Source organism: Odocoileus virginianus, chromosome 6, assembly GCF_023699985.2.
Source record: "Odocoileus virginianus isolate 20LAN1187 ecotype Illinois chromosome 6, Ovbor_1.2, whole genome shotgun sequence".
Lineage (NCBI taxonomy): Eukaryota > Metazoa > Chordata > Mammalia > Artiodactyla > Cervidae > Odocoileus > Odocoileus virginianus.
The window spans coordinates 44,604,478-44,622,001 of NC_069679.1; the positions used below are offsets into that span (position 1 = coordinate 44,604,478).

General features: G+C 38.3%; 1 protein-coding gene across 3 annotated transcripts in view; it reads right to left on the reverse strand.

Moving 5' to 3' along the window:
* Positions 1-17,524, reverse strand: part of UNC13C (unc-13 homolog C) — a 655,668-nt gene that overhangs the window by 357,435 nt on the left and 280,709 nt on the right. For all 3 annotated transcript variants that reach the window (XM_070469257.1, XM_070469256.1, XM_070469255.1), the window contains 2 exons: positions 1,690-1,917; positions 551-692 (listed from right to left, as the gene is read on the reverse strand). In XM_070469257.1, coding sequence (XP_070325358.1) covers positions 551-692; positions 1,690-1,917 — 370 coding nt within the window. The remainder of the gene's footprint in view (positions 1-550; positions 693-1,689; positions 1,918-17,524) is intronic.

A 17,524-nucleotide genomic window follows, 5' to 3' on the forward strand; every position in this document is an offset into this window, starting at 1 on the left:
GACAGAAAGAAAAGAACCCTTGACAGAAAAATGATGCCTTGCTGTTTGGTACAGGATATAAAAGGTTTAAAAATAAATGATGCACAGAAAATGAGAGGTTCTAAAAGTTATCATCAACCATTTCATCAGTATAGGCTGGTATGGGTGTGATAGGGCATGTAATGCTCAGTCTTTCTACTGTTTTCAGTCATAAATCTTCAGATGTCAAGATATTGCTGAATCAAGCCTGTAAATTCCTCACTATACTGGGTCAACTCAAGTTACAGATCATGTTGCAATCTTTTTTTTTTTCCTTCTGCAAACTAACCCCAGCTGTGCCACCTTTTTTGTTTGTAATATTCTTTTTATTCACTTGCTTCTCAAGATGAGGAACAAATAATATATATTATGAGTATTAAATAAGTTCACAATATCAGTTCACAACATCTTTTTATAATTCCTGCATAGATACAATTAAAATATGAAATAATTATTACTTGCATATTTTGCATGCTTGTAAATTTATCCTCAAATATTTCAGTATTTTAATAGTTTTCCATTATATACTTACAAATAAAACTTTTCATCCCATACTGGATTCAAGTTTCCAAAAATGGTTTTAGTCCTTCTTTTGTTCTTTCCCACTTGAACTGTAACATACGGGTCACTAGACCCTGTTTTGTCTTTTGCCTGCAAGCCTTGTGCAGAAACCACTGAAATAAACCAAATTCAAACTTTTAGTATAAGTATTTTTGCAGAAACAAAAAACTGATAATGAAGGAAATGTTTTCTATTATTTTGTTCCCTGGGTTTGCAGAGACATCCCTATTGCTTTCAGTCTCATGAACAACAGGATTTAACAAAATGTTTAATGAAAGAATCAATCACACAACATTAAAACCTTTCTTTGGCTAATATTTCCTTTCGCCTGTAATGAACAGTAGCTGTAGACATACATCTACATATATTTATTAGCTATATACTCATATGTCACTGCATGCATGTATAGACAAATGAGAATGCACAAACATTAAGCCAATTAATTAATTCAGTAAATATTTTGAATTATCCAATGTAGTTCAAAGTCTGTGATTTAAAATGTTTTTGTGTACATGAGTTTACTATCAATATTAAAGAGAAGCTTCTTTATTTTACCTTTTGAATACAATATGAGTGAGTTAAGAGGCTTGGTAAATATTCACATGATAACCTATGCAGTTGCTGTTACTATTATGAGCAACTTCAGAAGTTCAAATTACTAGACATCACTACACTCAAATTGCATTGAGTCAAGGATCAAATGGATAAGGGGTATCGATCCAGGAGTAAGTAAAATGATATTTGTTTTCTCATTAAGAAAAATTTACTAAAGAGATTATTGGCTACTCTTGTCATTTATCAGTGTCAGGCAGCAACAAAATTAATCTCTTGTAAACTGCAGGGTATTGACAAATATATTATAAAACAGAATTTTCTTCCTCTCGAAGAGGAAGATTAGATTAGACATGACTTTTGATTAGAATGAGACATGGACTGAAATGACTTCAATTATCTACCATACCTTTTAGAAATTTGAAGTTTCAATTAGACTTCAAAGTTGACAAGACTGAAAAAATCTACTTATTTTGCCTATAACATTTATTAGCAGTGATTTCTAAGATATATAAAAATCTCAAAGTGGAATAAAAGTTTTCAAAAAAACTTGTTTACCTGTAATGGTTATTTTTGCTGACCACTTAGATGTCCCATCCAATACACTCTGTTTGGCTGCCTTTGTATACTGCACAAAATCTTCTTTAGAAATCTGAAACATTTCCTGAATTACTTCAAACACCTCTGGCCTGTTTGTCTCCCTGATCTTCATTCTTTCTTTCATGGCTGTAATAATGGTTTGAGTCTTATCTTCTGCACCATGCTTAGAACTCTTTTCTGCTGCTCCTATAATAGAAAATTTGATGATGATGTAAATATACATGAAGCTCTTTTTCATAGACCAAGAGAAGGAGGGTCAGAAAAAAAGGAAGAACATGAAAATGAACGAATGCTCTAATTCTCAGGAGTCAGGGTAGCTTTTTCAGAAAATATCAGGAGAATGAGCACCATGCTGAGATTCAGAATGACTAGCCCTTATGCTACTGAAGGTAATGGACATCCACGATCCCAGGGTTTTTTAGTTTTATTACTGAACTGAATCACAGCTGTGCAAATATTTGGTTTGAATTTTTAAAAGCAACTTTCCAAACCAAAGGAACACACACAATCAAATGTGCTACATACCACACATATTTACTCATTGGGTAACCAAGACAAAATTGAGAAACAGATACATCTGACAAATTTCACTCAAAAATCAACATTTCAAGTACTTGCATTCACCTTAAGTGCCTATTTTTAATTCATGAAATTTATCATAATTAAAAGCTTACATTTTTCCTTGCAAAATGAAAACTACCACTATCCATTAGATTGAAATATAGGGTGAGATTTTACTTGGAATGAAAGTGATTCTATTTAAAAAGGATTTAGAAACCACTGGACTGAACTATCCCTACATCATGGACCATAGATGTGCACTCTCATTCTATGATATGGCCACTGTTTTAAACAGGCTGAATTTTCACTTTCTACTCAAAAAGTAATTTTTAACTTCTAGGACATATATTTGTTATGACTGGTCTCAATTTTCTGGGCTATAAACTATCTTTGTGTTATAAACTCTTGTTAACAAATCCCAGCAGTGAAGCATTTCCAAAAGGCAATCCTTGAGTCCCTAAGCTTCTCCAACCACCAGCCCGATAGTCTTAATGCTCTGTGTGGCCTCTGGGTTGCTCTGTATTCCATGAGCAACAGTGGACCTTGATTCTGACTCTCAAGGTTCCTTACTTACTGTGAAGTAGGAAAGTAAAAGACTATGTATCAGGGTCCAGAGGGACTGTCGCTGCTGAAACCAAACATTTTTTGGTACAGAAGCAACTGAGATATAATGAAAAGAATATTGTGGCTGTAGGTAGTAATCATTTCAATTTTTATCTCCAAGACTATAAATACTGCCAAACTTGTATTATATTTTTTGAATTACTGTATTTATGAAATAGGCATACTAATAGCTCATAAAATTGTTTAGAGATTGAATGTGATGATTTATCTACACAATTCCAGCCACAAAGCATAGTCTCAATGTTTTCTGAATCTATTTCTGTAAATGGTGTGCGCCTGATTTAAACACGGAAACTAAAAGGGAAGTAACTATGAACTTTCCTTATAACAAATTCATATAAAATTTAACATCAGTATCTTAGTGAACATTTTCATTATTTTAAAATATAACATTTGTTTTCTAAAGTGGTAAAAGTGCATTCGTAGTAATCAAGATGTAATTAAAGTATGGTAAAAGAGATGCATATTCTATTGGTAGAAAGACCAGTTTCCCTGTCTTTATATATATATTTTTTAACATTTGAGGATTTAAATCACATATGTAAAAAAGAATACTAAAAATTAACATATTCTGTTTAAGATATAATTTGAAGGGACATTCTTAATGCCATCAGTTCAGTTCAGTCGCTCAGTCATGTCCAACTCTTTGCAATCCCATGAATTGCAGCACACCAGGCCTCCCTGTCCATCACCAGCTCCCGAAGTTTACTCAAACTCATGCCCATTGAGTCGGTGATGCCATCCAGCCATCTCGTCCTCTGTCATCCCGTTCTCCTCCTGCCCCCAATCCCTCCCAGCATCAGGGCCTTTTCCAATGAGTCAACTCTTCGCATGAGGTGGCCAAAGTACTGGAGTTTCAGCTTCAGCATCAGTCCTTCCAATGAACACCCAGGACTGATCTCCTTTAGGATGGACTGGCTGGATCTCCTTGCAGTCTGAGGGACTCTCAAGAGTCTTCTCCAACACCACAGTTCAAAAGCATCCATTTTTCAGCACTCAGCTTTCTTCACAGTCCAACTCTCACATCCATACATGACCACTTAATGCCATAGTGATCTGTTAAAACATGCCCTAGAATAACTACACATTTGTGAGTTATGTACCTCTAAGCATTCTTGTAATTTGTTAATAATGGCTTCATTCCATAGAGCATAATTCTCACAGAGTAAAGTTAGCATAGGCTAGACTACATAGCTGCAACTCCCCAAAAGAGATATTTTACTTCAAGTATTGGAACAATCATTAAATAGAAAAAAACAACAGTTACTTGAAAAAGTCCCCTGCAAGATTCAAAGTGCCTCAAAAGTTTGGTTTTAAAGGTGAATCGAAGAATGTCCAAAGAGTTAGAAGTATCATTAAAATACTGGCTTCCCCCAGTATTTTATTTCTAAACAACTATGCCTGTTAAGTCTATTAATGCCTTCAAAGCTCTAGAAAAGTATGTTCAGTTCAGTTGCTCAGTCGTGTCCGACTCTTTGCGACCCCATGAATCGCAGCAGGCCAGGCCTCCCTGTCCATCAACAACTCCCAGAGTTTACTCAAACTCATGCCCATCAAGTCGGTGATGCCATCCAGCCATCTCAACTTCTGTCGTCCCCTTCTCCTCCTGCCCCCAATCCCCCCCAGCATCAGGGTCTTTTCCAATGAGTCAACTCTTCACATGAGGTGGCCAAAGTATTGGAGTTTCAGCTTCAGCAAAAATCCTTCCAATGAACACCCAGGACTGATCTCCTTTAGGATGGACCCGTTGGATCTCCTTTCAGTCCAAGGGACTCTCAAGAGTCTTCTCCAACACCACAGATCAAAAGCATCCATTTTTCGGTGCTCAGCCTTCTTCACAGTCCAACTCTCACATCCATACCTGACCACTGGGAAAACCATAGCCTTGACTGGATGGACCTTTGTGGGCAAAGTAACGTCTCTGCTTTTTAATATGCTATCTAGGTTGGTCATAACTTTCCTTCCAAGGAGTAAGCGTCTTTTAATTTCATGGCTGCAATCACCATCTGCATTGGTTTTGGAGCCCCCAAAAATAAAGTCTGACACTCTTTCCACTGTTTCCCCATCTATTTCCCATGAGGTGATGGGACCAGATGCCATGATCTTAGTTTTCTGAATGTTAAGCTTTAAGCCAACTTTTTCACTCTCCTCTTTCACTTTCATCAAGAGGCTTTTTAGTTCCTCTTCACTTTCTGCCATAAGAGTGATGTCATCTGCATATCTGAAATGTTAAAGTCCTCAAAAGTTAAATGCATTAACTTTTGGATTATTTTTCTAATTCAGGCAGAGCCAATTTACCGCCATCCACATAATAAATGTTCATCCCAATAATAACTACCAAATTCAAGGCTAGAATGTCAAAAGAATTTTCTTCTTAAGAAACCAAACCTCTCTACTTAACAACCACTGCTTAAATTCTCTTGAAGAATCAACTAGGAAAGCTTGAAAATTAACTTTGAAGTAATTCACCAATGCTCCTGATGTTGGAATAGAATATCTACTCTAATATTTACATACAACAGACAGACACATAAATTGCAAAATCACCAATCTGGGAGAGCAAGTTAGTAGAGACTTATGTTTGAGCCTTTTATCTATTATTTCTAGAAAAGACACATAACGTCTATGCTTTTGATCTGAAAAATGATTCAACTTTGATTTAGTTTAGGGATACAGACCAATTCGCAAATTTGTAACTCATCTACAATGACTTTTCATTGCCCCATCATTTATTGAACCCACATACTTCATCTTATTTTTCTAATGAAACTATTTCTTAAATAAATTTCCAGCTCTTTGGTTTATTATTTTCCTTTGGGCTTATTCTGTTTATCTCAAAGTCATCAGAGATAAACAGATTTGTATCTATATGAGTCTTCCTTCAAAGTATATGGTAGGAGATCTAGCAGCTTCACTGAAATACAGTAATAAGTCAACCAGAGATCAACAATAAAGATCAAAGGAGATATTACACAATAAAAGCACTTTGTAAAGTATAATACATTATCCAAATGGAACTCATCTTTGTTACTTTTAAAAACACTTAATTGACAGATCAGAAAATGCAATTATACAGAAGACTGCAAGGGAATTCAACCTTAGACAGAGGCAGGCTTATCTCACATGATGCCCTTAAGCCTAATTTAATGGAACAAAGCCAATTAGCTAGAAACCTTCATTTTTCTTTCATTTTTATTCATTACCCAAAGCATCTAAATTGCATATGAAAGTAACAGTTTCATCATTTTTATATGGTAATTTATAATTTCAGTTTTCCTTCCAAATAATTATCTATATATATGTGACAAATGCATCATCCCACCTTGGCCCCAGTCTCTTCTCTTTCCTATTCTTTCAACAGCTGTTCTAAAACATTTTCACTGTCCATTACTCTCCACTCTCAGCATATGATATTATCTTTTCTTTAAAAGAAATACTGGCTTTCTAAATTCAGTGGTCACATTTTCTTCCCTCCCCCATGGAAAAAAGCAAAACAACAAAAGCCAAACTTGATTTATAGCATTTGCAGATTTCTGTGCTGTAAATAGTCCTAACATGGCCGATTTCAAGCAACTGCCTCACAGAATTCTTCAGTATTTATCAACCAACACTGATGCGACTACTTCTGTCAGTATTGATTTTATATATAGATTTTACATACAGTATTGATTTTATATACACACGTCCTCTACATACTAGTCTTTAAAGCCAACTTCAGTTATGTGTATTCCAAGTATCTAGTACACTGATTGGAAAATAAGATATACTCAATAAAGATAAAATGTTTATTGGGGGAATCTAAAAGAAAACAATTACTAGATTTGGCTATTCAATTTGGCCCTGGGTTTAATTTAACGTGCTATAAACTTTCTGCACACTGTGACCATAAGGCCAAAAATATTGGAAGAAACAAGAATGAGTTGCTATGTAAAATGTCATACATTCTCTGTCATATCTTATGAAGAGACAAAATACACTGGGTTCTTAGCTTCAGATTTAGAATTTTCAGAAGACAAATGTGTGCCCACCATTCTAAAAGCAGAATTTGGTTAGCATATGTACTTCATGCATTTAATAACATAAAGCAAAGGCATAAGTCCAAATATCAGTGAAAAAAGTAAATCAAGAAAATTACTTTTAAATAAGACCAAAGAGCATAGCGCTCATGGTGCTGTGGTTACAGAAGGAGTCAGCCTTCTATTTAAATTCTGATTTGCTGCTTATGATCTGAACTTGGGCTAGTTAATTCTTTCTGTAAGTTTTAGTTTTGTCATCTGAGAAAAAGAAGGAAATAATATTACTGTTTTCCTTCACAGGGTCATTGTAAGGATTAAATGAGATACTGATATAGACTAATAACTGAATAAGCACAGGGATTTCAGGACAAAGGTGTGGGTATAGCATTTATTAAAGAATTTCACATTAATAAGAAATTTTAGGGTTTTGCACTTCACTTGCCCCATGAAGCAACTCCTTGAAAACTTTGCCCTTCACAGTGTCATGCTCAGCATCTGCCAAGGCTAAATGCTCTATTAACTGTTCACTAGATCGGAGTCCAACGACAACAGAGTTCAAAGAGGCTGCAGAAAAGAATAATGATAGCAAGAATGTTAATAGTAATTTATTATTAACACCCATTAACCCTTTACCTGCATTTGAAGCTGATGAATCCAGAGATGGCAAGTGGTTAATAACCCTGCACTTAGGATCTGATACTGAGCCATGTGTCTCCCTAAGAGTGTCTAATCTGATAAACTTTACTGCTTTTACTGTCTTTACTAGTAAAATTGTGTAGGTGGACCTGCTTTTGTCGTCCCTGCTTTCCTCTCCCATGAAATCACATAGGTGGGCATGTAGTTGGCATTTCCTACTCTTTCCCTTTAGTTGTTTTTACAATCAAGATAATCTTAACCCTCCTCTTTTACCATGCCTTCAATCTTTCAAGGAACAGCTTCGCGACTCCCACTTCTTTAAGTCAGCCACCTCCTTTTTCTTGTAAGATCAAAGTCACACACTCCACATGATTTCTCCCACACAACAAAGGACTGATGCTTAACAAGAGGGTAACTGGAGGAGCACAGATCCAGCCTAGCATCATCTCCCACCCCTGGAGGTGGGGAATGTGGGCCGGATCCCCCTTTCCAGGAACTGTCACCTTCTACAAAGTGACTTCACTGTCATCAAACCTACAGCTCCAAACAAACAGAAGCGACCATTCCTGCCCTATTAGACCAAACCCACCAAATTCCATCATCCGATTTTTAGTAAATGCAATCTTTTAGAAGTTTAGAAACATTTGCCTCTCAAAATCCTCCACAAAATCAGGAATGCACTCTCACAATTGTGTATCAGAACTGATCTCTTAAGCATTATTTAGATATTTGCTTTCTCGAGATTTTCCAATCATTTCAGAGTCTAAAACTATCTATAGGGATTATGGGAACAAATAACTTGTTTAAAAAAAAAAAAGAGGGGGTAACTTAAAAAACATTTTTACTGTGTAAGAGAAAAAGAAGGGAACAAAGAAGAGATAGGAAGAAGACAGAACTTTTGGTCTCACCACTTAGCTACATAGATTACTTCAAATCCTTTCAAAAAGAGAAAGAAAATGAATAGAAACAAAAAATTAAACAAAATTAAACAAAAAAGTTTTTTTCTTTTTCTCTATTTTTAAATAGCCTCTGACATCTAGAAATTTGGCTAACACAACTGGTCCACACTGTGGCTGGAAGCTGTCCCAGCGCTCACCGCTAGGCCATCTTGCTCTCCAGCTGGGTGTAAGGATTCTCACAGGTCACCAACCTTGCACATGGTCCCTCTTAAAACAAAACAAATAAGACCACTCTGTTTTTCTAAGCACAGTTGAAAACCAGGTCACCATGTGACCACAATATACCAAACATCCTCCTCCATATATGAGTGACTACTGCTTCTTTACTAAATTCAGCTATTAGTCTCTCTTGTCTGCTTTCTTTAGATAAGATTTTTTTCTTTTATGTACACAATAACAGGATTGTCCTCACTATAAGGCAACACCTGAGCCAGAGAAATCCTCTCTTTTTAACACTCTTTTACTGAAATGCCCTGTGGTTCACCCTGGTGTGCATTCTCCATCAAAGCCATGGGTAATAAACTGAATTTTTAAAACCACAGGAATGTTCTTAGTGATCTTTAACTGGAGAGTATAGACAGGTATTATTAATCCTTTTCACATATATGGAAAATGGTGCTCAGAGAGGTTTTAGAAAACTCTTACAGGATCTTACAGGATTAGAAGCCAGATCTTTCTCAAGTAGCTCAGGACTCCAAAACGATACATATAGATAGATAGCCTTTTTTTCTTAGGTTACATAGAATATTTCTGTCACATTGCTGCTGCTGCTAGGTTGCTTCAGTTGTGTCCGACTCTGTGCGACCCCATAGACAGCAGCCCACCAGGCTCCTCTGTCCCTGGGATTCTCCAAGCAAGAATACTGGAGTGGGTTGCCATTTCCTTCTCCAATGCATGAAAGTGAAAAGTAAAAGTGAAGATACTCAGTTATGTCCAACTCTTCAAGACCCCATGGACTGTAGCCTACCGGCTCCTCCATCCATGGGATTTTCCAGGCAAGAGTACTGGAATGGGCTCCCACTGCCTTCTCCATCTGTCACATTAAGTGAGGTATAGTCACCCTTTTTGTACCCCCACATACCTTGAAAATGATCCATTATGACGTTATTCCTTTGGATTAAGAAACTGATAACTGTATTAAAGTAACTTAACTATTGATTCCACTTTTATCCAAATTATCTTATCAAATCATTTCCTATTTAGTACTGAAAAGTCAGCATGTGAGTATGCTGTGATGGGATATAGAGACGATGGAGAGTGGGTGAACCTCGAGCTTGGTGGGTTGGCCATAGCGGGAAGTCTTAGGGAGTCATCTGGAAGGGAAGGCTTGGGAAGCCAAGGTCTGGGCATCACAGATTGTCTAAAAGACAGAGAGAGGAGGAAAGCACTAGAAATAAAATTCAATAACTTTCCATTTCCCCCTCTAGGGGTCCATTTTGCACGTCTCTTTATAATTAGGAGAGATCACTAGGCTAGGAGTTCAGAGACCTTAGCTGTAACCCTACCTATGTTATTCATTTGGTGTTTTTTTTTTTTTTTTTATAAGATACTGAGCTGTCTGCAATAAGTAAAATCAGTAGCTTGGATTCTTCCAATTAATGGATCTCAAAGGCTTCCCTAATGATCTATGGTTCTATGGAAGAATGATCTCTAAACTATTTCATGCGATTTCTAATTGCATTCTCGTGTCCTCATTTGTTGCTTCCCAATATTTATTATGCAGTTAGCTGTGCTTATATGTGTGCTAAATTATGGGGAAGCGAAGACTGGTCTCCACCCTAAAGCAGCAAATACAAAGCTTCCTAAGTACTGATTATGTAAACATACTTTGTATAATTGCTATTGACAAAGCAAAATGTAAAAAGTTTCCAAGATATATGTTCACATTTATGCACCTAAGTTGTAGAAAATATGTCTGAACCCAGGGACAACACTGATAACTTTTTTTCTAGATCTGAAAGCCCAGAATAAAGCTCCTACCCACAGTAGCTGTTCAACCTATACAAATAACATATGTCTTAAGATAGCATGGTTGGAAAATGTGGTAACACAAATACCCCACCCCAAAAAAATCAGTAGTTTGCAGACAGGAATGCACTAGCCAGATTTTGTGAATGTTATGAAGTCACAATGGCTAAGCATTAGTGCACAGAAGCTTAACATAATGTTAGTGGGAAACACAGAACAAAATAATACATCTCACAAGATGCTGCTTTCCTGAACTCTTGATGAAATGCCTTCTCTTTTTATGCAGATACTTGAAATTTCCAGTTAGGAACTAAAACTAGGGAGAATGTTTTTTTCAGTGGGACTCTGGGATTTCTTTTTTGGAGATGTGTAAGAAAGCGCTGACCAGCTGGGTTAGGCTTCATGGCTACTTGCATATTTTTCTGATTTTGAAGTTATTTTTTTCTACTTTAAAAAGGTAATCAAGGGAAATATTTTATACATGATATCTCTTTTACATATGTCTCACTCCACATACGACCTCATCCCAACCAACATACACTTCTTTTTTTCATGTTTTCCTAGTTTAAAACTGCCACCATAACTGTTTGGACAAGGTCCTTATGGGTTATACTGATAGCCTTCAGGGTGACACCTCCTAGACTAATAGAAATAAAAACAAAAATAAACTAATGGGACCTAACTAAACTTAAAAGCTTTTGTACAGCAAAGGAAATAATAGACAAGATTAAATGACAACACTCAGAATGGAAGAAAACAATTGCAAATGAAACAACTGACAAAGGATTAATCTCCAGAATATATTAGTGGTTCATATATCTCAATATCAAGAAAAAAAAGCCCAATCAAAAAATGGGCAGGAAACCTAAACAGACATTCCTCCAAAGAAAATATACAGATGGCCAATAAACACATAAAAAAGAGGCTCAACATCACTAATTATGAGACAAATGCAAATCAAAACTACAATAATGTATCACCTCACATCAGTCATAATCGCCATCATCAAATAATCTACAAACAATAAGTGCTGGAGAGATTTCAGAGAAAAGGGAAACCTCCTACACTGTTGGTGGGAATGTAAACTAATACAACCACTGTAGAGAACAGTATGGGGATTCCTCAAAAAGCTAGGAAAAATATCTAGCCTATGACCCAGCAACTCTACTACTGGGCATATAGCCTAAGAAAATGACAATCCAAAAATACATATATGTATCCCAGTGTTCACTGCAGCACTCTTTACAATAGCCAGGACATGGAAGCAACCCTGATGTCCACTTAAAGATGAATGGGTAAAGAAGATGTGGTACATATGTACAATGGAATATTACTCAGCCATAAAAAAGAACTAATTTGAGTCAGTTCTAGTGAGGTGAATGAACCTAGAGCCTGTTATACAGAGTGAAGAAAATCAGGAAGAGAAAAACAAGTAGAAAATTCCAAAAAACAACTTCTGAATGCTGGCAGAGGACACCAGGCACCCAGAAAGGCAGCCCATTTCTCTTTGAAATGAGGTAGGGCAAAATATAAAAGATAAAAAGAGAGACAAAAGAGTTAGGGACAGAGATCCATCCCGGGGAGGGAGTCGTGAAGGAGGATAAGTTTCCAAACACCAGGAAACCAGCGGGTCTGTGGGGAGTTTTGGAATCTCAGAGGGCAACATAACTGGGAGAAAAAACAAAAATCAAAAAAACGCAGATTATGCACCTAACCACAACTCCCAGGGGAGAAGTAGCCCAGAAGCTTGCATCAGCCAGCAGCGAGCGGGGGCTGAAGAGGGAGACACCGCCTGCATGCTTAGGGTAAAGACCAGGGCTGAATGCCCTGAGGACAATCTGAGGGAGCTAATGTGAGATAGCAACCCCAACTGTGGGATAGCGGGGGAGAGAACTTTCCCGAGAAAAGCTATAAGGCATAACCTGGCCTGCTCACAGAACAAAGGACCAAGTGAAAACCAGAGGAGAGCTAACTGGCTGCAGGCCGGCCCCTCCCCCAACTGGAGGCAGAGAGGCAGGCAGTTGACAGCCAGAGCCGGAAAGAGGGGCAATCTCCGCCCCAGAGATGGCATCCTCCAACAAACTGTGAGCAGGTTCCCAGTTGCTAACCAAGTCTTCCTGGGATCCTGGAGGGTTGACACTGGCCAGGAGGGCCGCGGTCAGAGATCAGCTCCCTAGAGGAGACACATGGCACATCTGAGACGGCGCTCCTGCTGTGCATTCAGGAACCCAAGGGGCTGGGACCAGTGGGGCGACAAGACACACCGCCCACCTGGGGAGGGTGTGCTCGCCAAACACCCGGTCGCCTGCGCTGCTTGGACCTGGGAAGGGCACAAACCACAGGCCCAACCAAGTCTGTGCCTTTGTGGGGTACCTGAGAACCTCAATCTAAGCGGCTTAGACCTGGGAAGTGCACGAAACCCAGGGCCCACTTAAGAGAGTTCCCCTGCAGAGCAACCTGGAGCCTGAGCTGTATAGACTGAGAAAGCACACACGCGTGAGTGAGGGCAAACCCAGTGTGGCCCAGGCACTGCAAGCACTCCTCCCACACACACCAGTGATATTTGTTTGCAGTGTTCCTCCCTCCCCACAGCACAACTGAACAAGTGAGCCTAAATAAGTGACAACCTTCACCCCCTTGTGTCAGGGCCTAAGTTAGATACTGAAGAGATTTGCAAACAGAGGAAGCCAAAATAAACAAAGAAGAGGAAACTGCTTTGGAAGTGACAGGTGCAACAGATTTAAAACCCTGTAGTTAGCACTGACTACATTGGAAGGGGTCTGTAGACCTTGAGAGGAAGTGTAAGCTGGAACAAGAAACTATCTGAAACTGAACTGACCCCACACTGCCCTCAACAGGTCCAGAGAAATTCCTAGATACATTTTACTATTATCATTTTTTAATTAAAAAAATTTTTTCAAGTTATTACTCTTTTAATTTTCATTTTTATAACGTACTATTACCTTGCAAGAAAAGGCCCTATTTTTAAAGCAAATTCCATATATGTATATTTTTTTATAATTTTTGTTATTTTTTTTTTTAATATTGCATTTTTGAGAGTCTAACCTCTAGATTGTTAATCTTTGCATTTTGGTATTTGTTATCAATTTTACCTTTGGGAATCCAATCTTCAGTACCCATTTTTACTTAGGAATGTAATTACTGGCTTGATTGCTCTCTCCCCCTTTGACCCTCCTTTTTCTCCCCCAGATCACCTCTATCTTCTCCCTCCCCCTTCTCTTCTCTACCTAGCTCTGTGAATCTCTTTGGGTGTTCCGGGCTGTGGAGAACACTTAGGGAACTGATTACTGGCTAGATCTGTCTCTCTTCCTTTGACTCCCCCTCTTTTCCTCCTGGTCACCTCTATCTCCTTCCTCCTTCTTCTCTTCTCTATGTAACTCCATGAACCTCTCTGAATGTTCCAGACTGTGGAGAGCACAGGGGATTGATTACTGGCTAGACTGCTCTCTCCCTTTTTGATTCCCTCTCTTCTCCTCCTGGTCACCTCTATCTCCCTCTTCCCTCTTCTCTTCTCCATGTAACTCTGTGAACCTCTCTGGGTGTCCCTACTGTGGAGAATCTTTTCACCATTAACCTAGATGTTTTATCATAGGTGCAGTATGGATAAGTCTTGAGGCTACTATAAGAATAAGACTGAAAGCCAAAGGCAGGAGGCTTAAATCCAAAACTTGAGAACACTAGAAAACTCCTGACTCCAGGGAACACTAATTGAAAAGAGCTCATCCAAAAGCCTCCATACCTACACTGAAATCAAGCTCCACCCAAGAGCCAACAAGTTTCAGAGCAAGACATACCAAGCTAATTCTCCAACAACTCAGGAACATAACTCTGAGTGTTAAAATACAAGTGGCCAAGTCACACCAAATCCACAGTCAACTCAAAACTCACTATTGGACACTTCATTGCACTCCAGAGAGGAGGCCAGCTCCACCCACCAGAACACCAAAGCAAGCCTCCCTAACCAGGAAACCTTGACTAGCCACTCATCCAACCCTACCCACAGGGAGGAACCTCCACAATAAAGAAGAACCACAAACTTCCAGCATACAGAAAGGCCACCCCAAAAACAGCAACCTAAACAAGATGAAAAGGCAGAGAAATATTCAGCAGGTAAGGGAACATGACAAATGCCCACCAAGCCAAACAAAAGAGGAGCAGATAGGGAGTCTACCTGAAAAAGAATTCAGAATAATGATAGCAAAAATGATCCAAAATCTTGACAACAAAATGGAGTTACAGATAAATAGCCTGGAGACAAGGATTGAGAAGATGCAAGAAATGTTTAACAAGGACCTAGAAGAAGTAAAAAGAGTCAATCAATAATGAATAATGCAATAGCTGAGATCAAAAACACTCTGGAGGGAACCAACAGTAGAATAACTGAGGCAGAAGATAGGATAAGTGAGGAGGAAGACAGAATGGTGGAAATAAATGAAGCAGAGAGGGGAAAAAAAGAATTAAAAGAAATGAGGACAACCTCAGAAACCTCTGGGACAATGTTAAATGCCCCAACATTCAAATCATAGGAGTCCCAGAAGAAGACAAAAAGAAAGGTTATGAGAAAATACTTGAGGAGATAATAGTTGAAAACTTCCCTAAAATGGGAAAGGATATAGCCACTCAAGTGTAAGAAACCCAGAGAGTCCAAAACAGGATAAACCCAAGGTGAAACACCCCAAGACACATATTAATCAAATTAATGAAGATCAAATATTAAAAGCAGCAAGGGAAAAACAACAAATAACACAGAAGGGGATTCTCATAAGGATAACAGCTGATCTTTCAATAGAAACTCTTCAAGGCAGAAGGGAATGACAGGACATACTTAAAGTGATGAAAGAGAAAAACCTACAACCCAGATTCTTGTACCCAGCAAGGACCTCATTCCAATATGAAGGAGAAATCAAAAGCTTTACAGACAAGCAAAAGCTGACAGAATTCAGCACCACCAAACCAGCTCTTCAACAAATGATAAAGGATCTTCTCTAGACAGAAAACAGAAAAGGTGTATAAACTGGAACCCAAAACAACAAAGTAAATGGCAACAGGATCATACTTATCAATAATTACCTTAAATGTAAATGGGTTGAATGCCCCCAACCAAAAAGTCTGGCTGAATGGATACAAAAACAGGATCCCTACATATGCTGTCTACAAGAGACCCACCTCAAACCTAGGGACACATACAGATTGAAAGTGAAGGGCTGGAAAAAGATATTTCACACAAATGGAGACCAAAAGAAATCAGGAGTAGCAATGCTCATATCAGTTAAAATTGACTTTGAAATAAAGGCCATGAAAAGAGACAAAGGAGGACACTACATAATGATAAAAGGACCAATCAAAGAAGAAGATACAACAATTATAAATATATATGCACCCAACATAGGAGCACCCCATATGTAAGGCAAATGCTAACAAGAATGAAAGGGGAAATAAACAGTAACACAGTAATAGTGGGAGAATTTAATACCCCACTCACACCTATGGATAGATCAACTAAACAGAAAATTAGCAAGGAAACACAAACTTTAAATGAATACATGTAAATCCATGGCTAATTCATTTCAATGTATGACAAAAACCACTGCAATGTTGTAAAGTAATTAGCCTCCAACTAATTAAAAAAAATTAAAAAAAGAAAAAAAGAAAAAAATTATACAATAGACTGGTTAGACTTAATTGATATCCATAGGACATTTCACCCCAAAACAGTGAATTTCACCTTTTTCTTAAGTGCACACAGAACCTTCTCCAGGATTGATCACATCCTGGGTCATAAATCTAGCCTTGGTAAATTAAAAAATTTGAAATCATTCCAAGCATCTTTTCTGATCACAATGTGGTAAGATTAGATGTCAATTACAGCAGATGACACCACCCTTATGGCATAAAGTGAAGAGGAACGAAAAAGCCTCTTGATGAAAGTGAAAGAGGAGAGTGAAAAAGTTGGCTTAAAGCTTAACATTCAGAAAACTAAGATCATGGCATCTGGTCCCATCAACTCATGGGAAATAGATGGGGAAACAGTGGAAAGAGTGTCAGACTTCATTTTTTGGGCTCCAAAATCACTGCAGATGTGACAGCAGCCATGAAATTAAAAGATGCTTACTCCTTGGAAGGAAAGTTATGACCAAACTAGATAGCGTATTAAAAAGCAGAGACATTACTTTGCCAACAAAGGTCCATCTGGTCAAGGCTATGGTTTTTCCAGTGGTCATGTATGGATGTGAGAATTGGACTGTGAAGAAAGCTGAGCACCGAAAAATGGATGCTTTTGAACTGTGGTGTTGGAGAAGACTCTTGAGAGTCCCTTGGACTGCAAGGAGATCCAACCAGACCATCCTAAAGGAGATCAGTCCTGGGTGTTCATTGGAAGGACTGATGTTGAAGCTGAAACTCCAATACTTTGGCCACCTGATGTGAAGAGCTGACTCACTGGAAAAGACCCTGATGCTGGGAGGGATTGGGGGCAGGAAGAGAAGGGGATGACAGAGGATGAGATGGCTGGATGGCATCACTGACTCGATGGGCATGAGTCTGAGTAAACTCTGGGAGTTGGTGATGGACAGGGAGGCCTGGCGTGCTGTGATTCATGGGGTCGCAAAGAGTCAGACATGTCTGAGCGACTGAACTGAACTGAAACAAACAAAAGACCTATATATAGAAAACTATAAAACACTGATGAAAGAAATCAAAGAGGACACAAAAGATAGAGAAATATACCATGTTCATGGATTTGAAGAATCAATATAGTGAAAATGAGTATACTACCCAAAGCAATCTATAGATTCAATGCAATCCCTATCAAGCTACCAACGGTATTTTTCAGAGAACTAGAACAAATAATTTCACAATTTTTATGGAAATACAAAAACTCTGAATAGCCAAAGCAATCTTGAGAAAGAAGAATGGAACTGGAGGAATCAACCTGCCTGACTTCAGTCTACACTACAAAGCTACAGTCATCAAGACAGTATGGTACTGGCACAAATTTAGAAACATAGA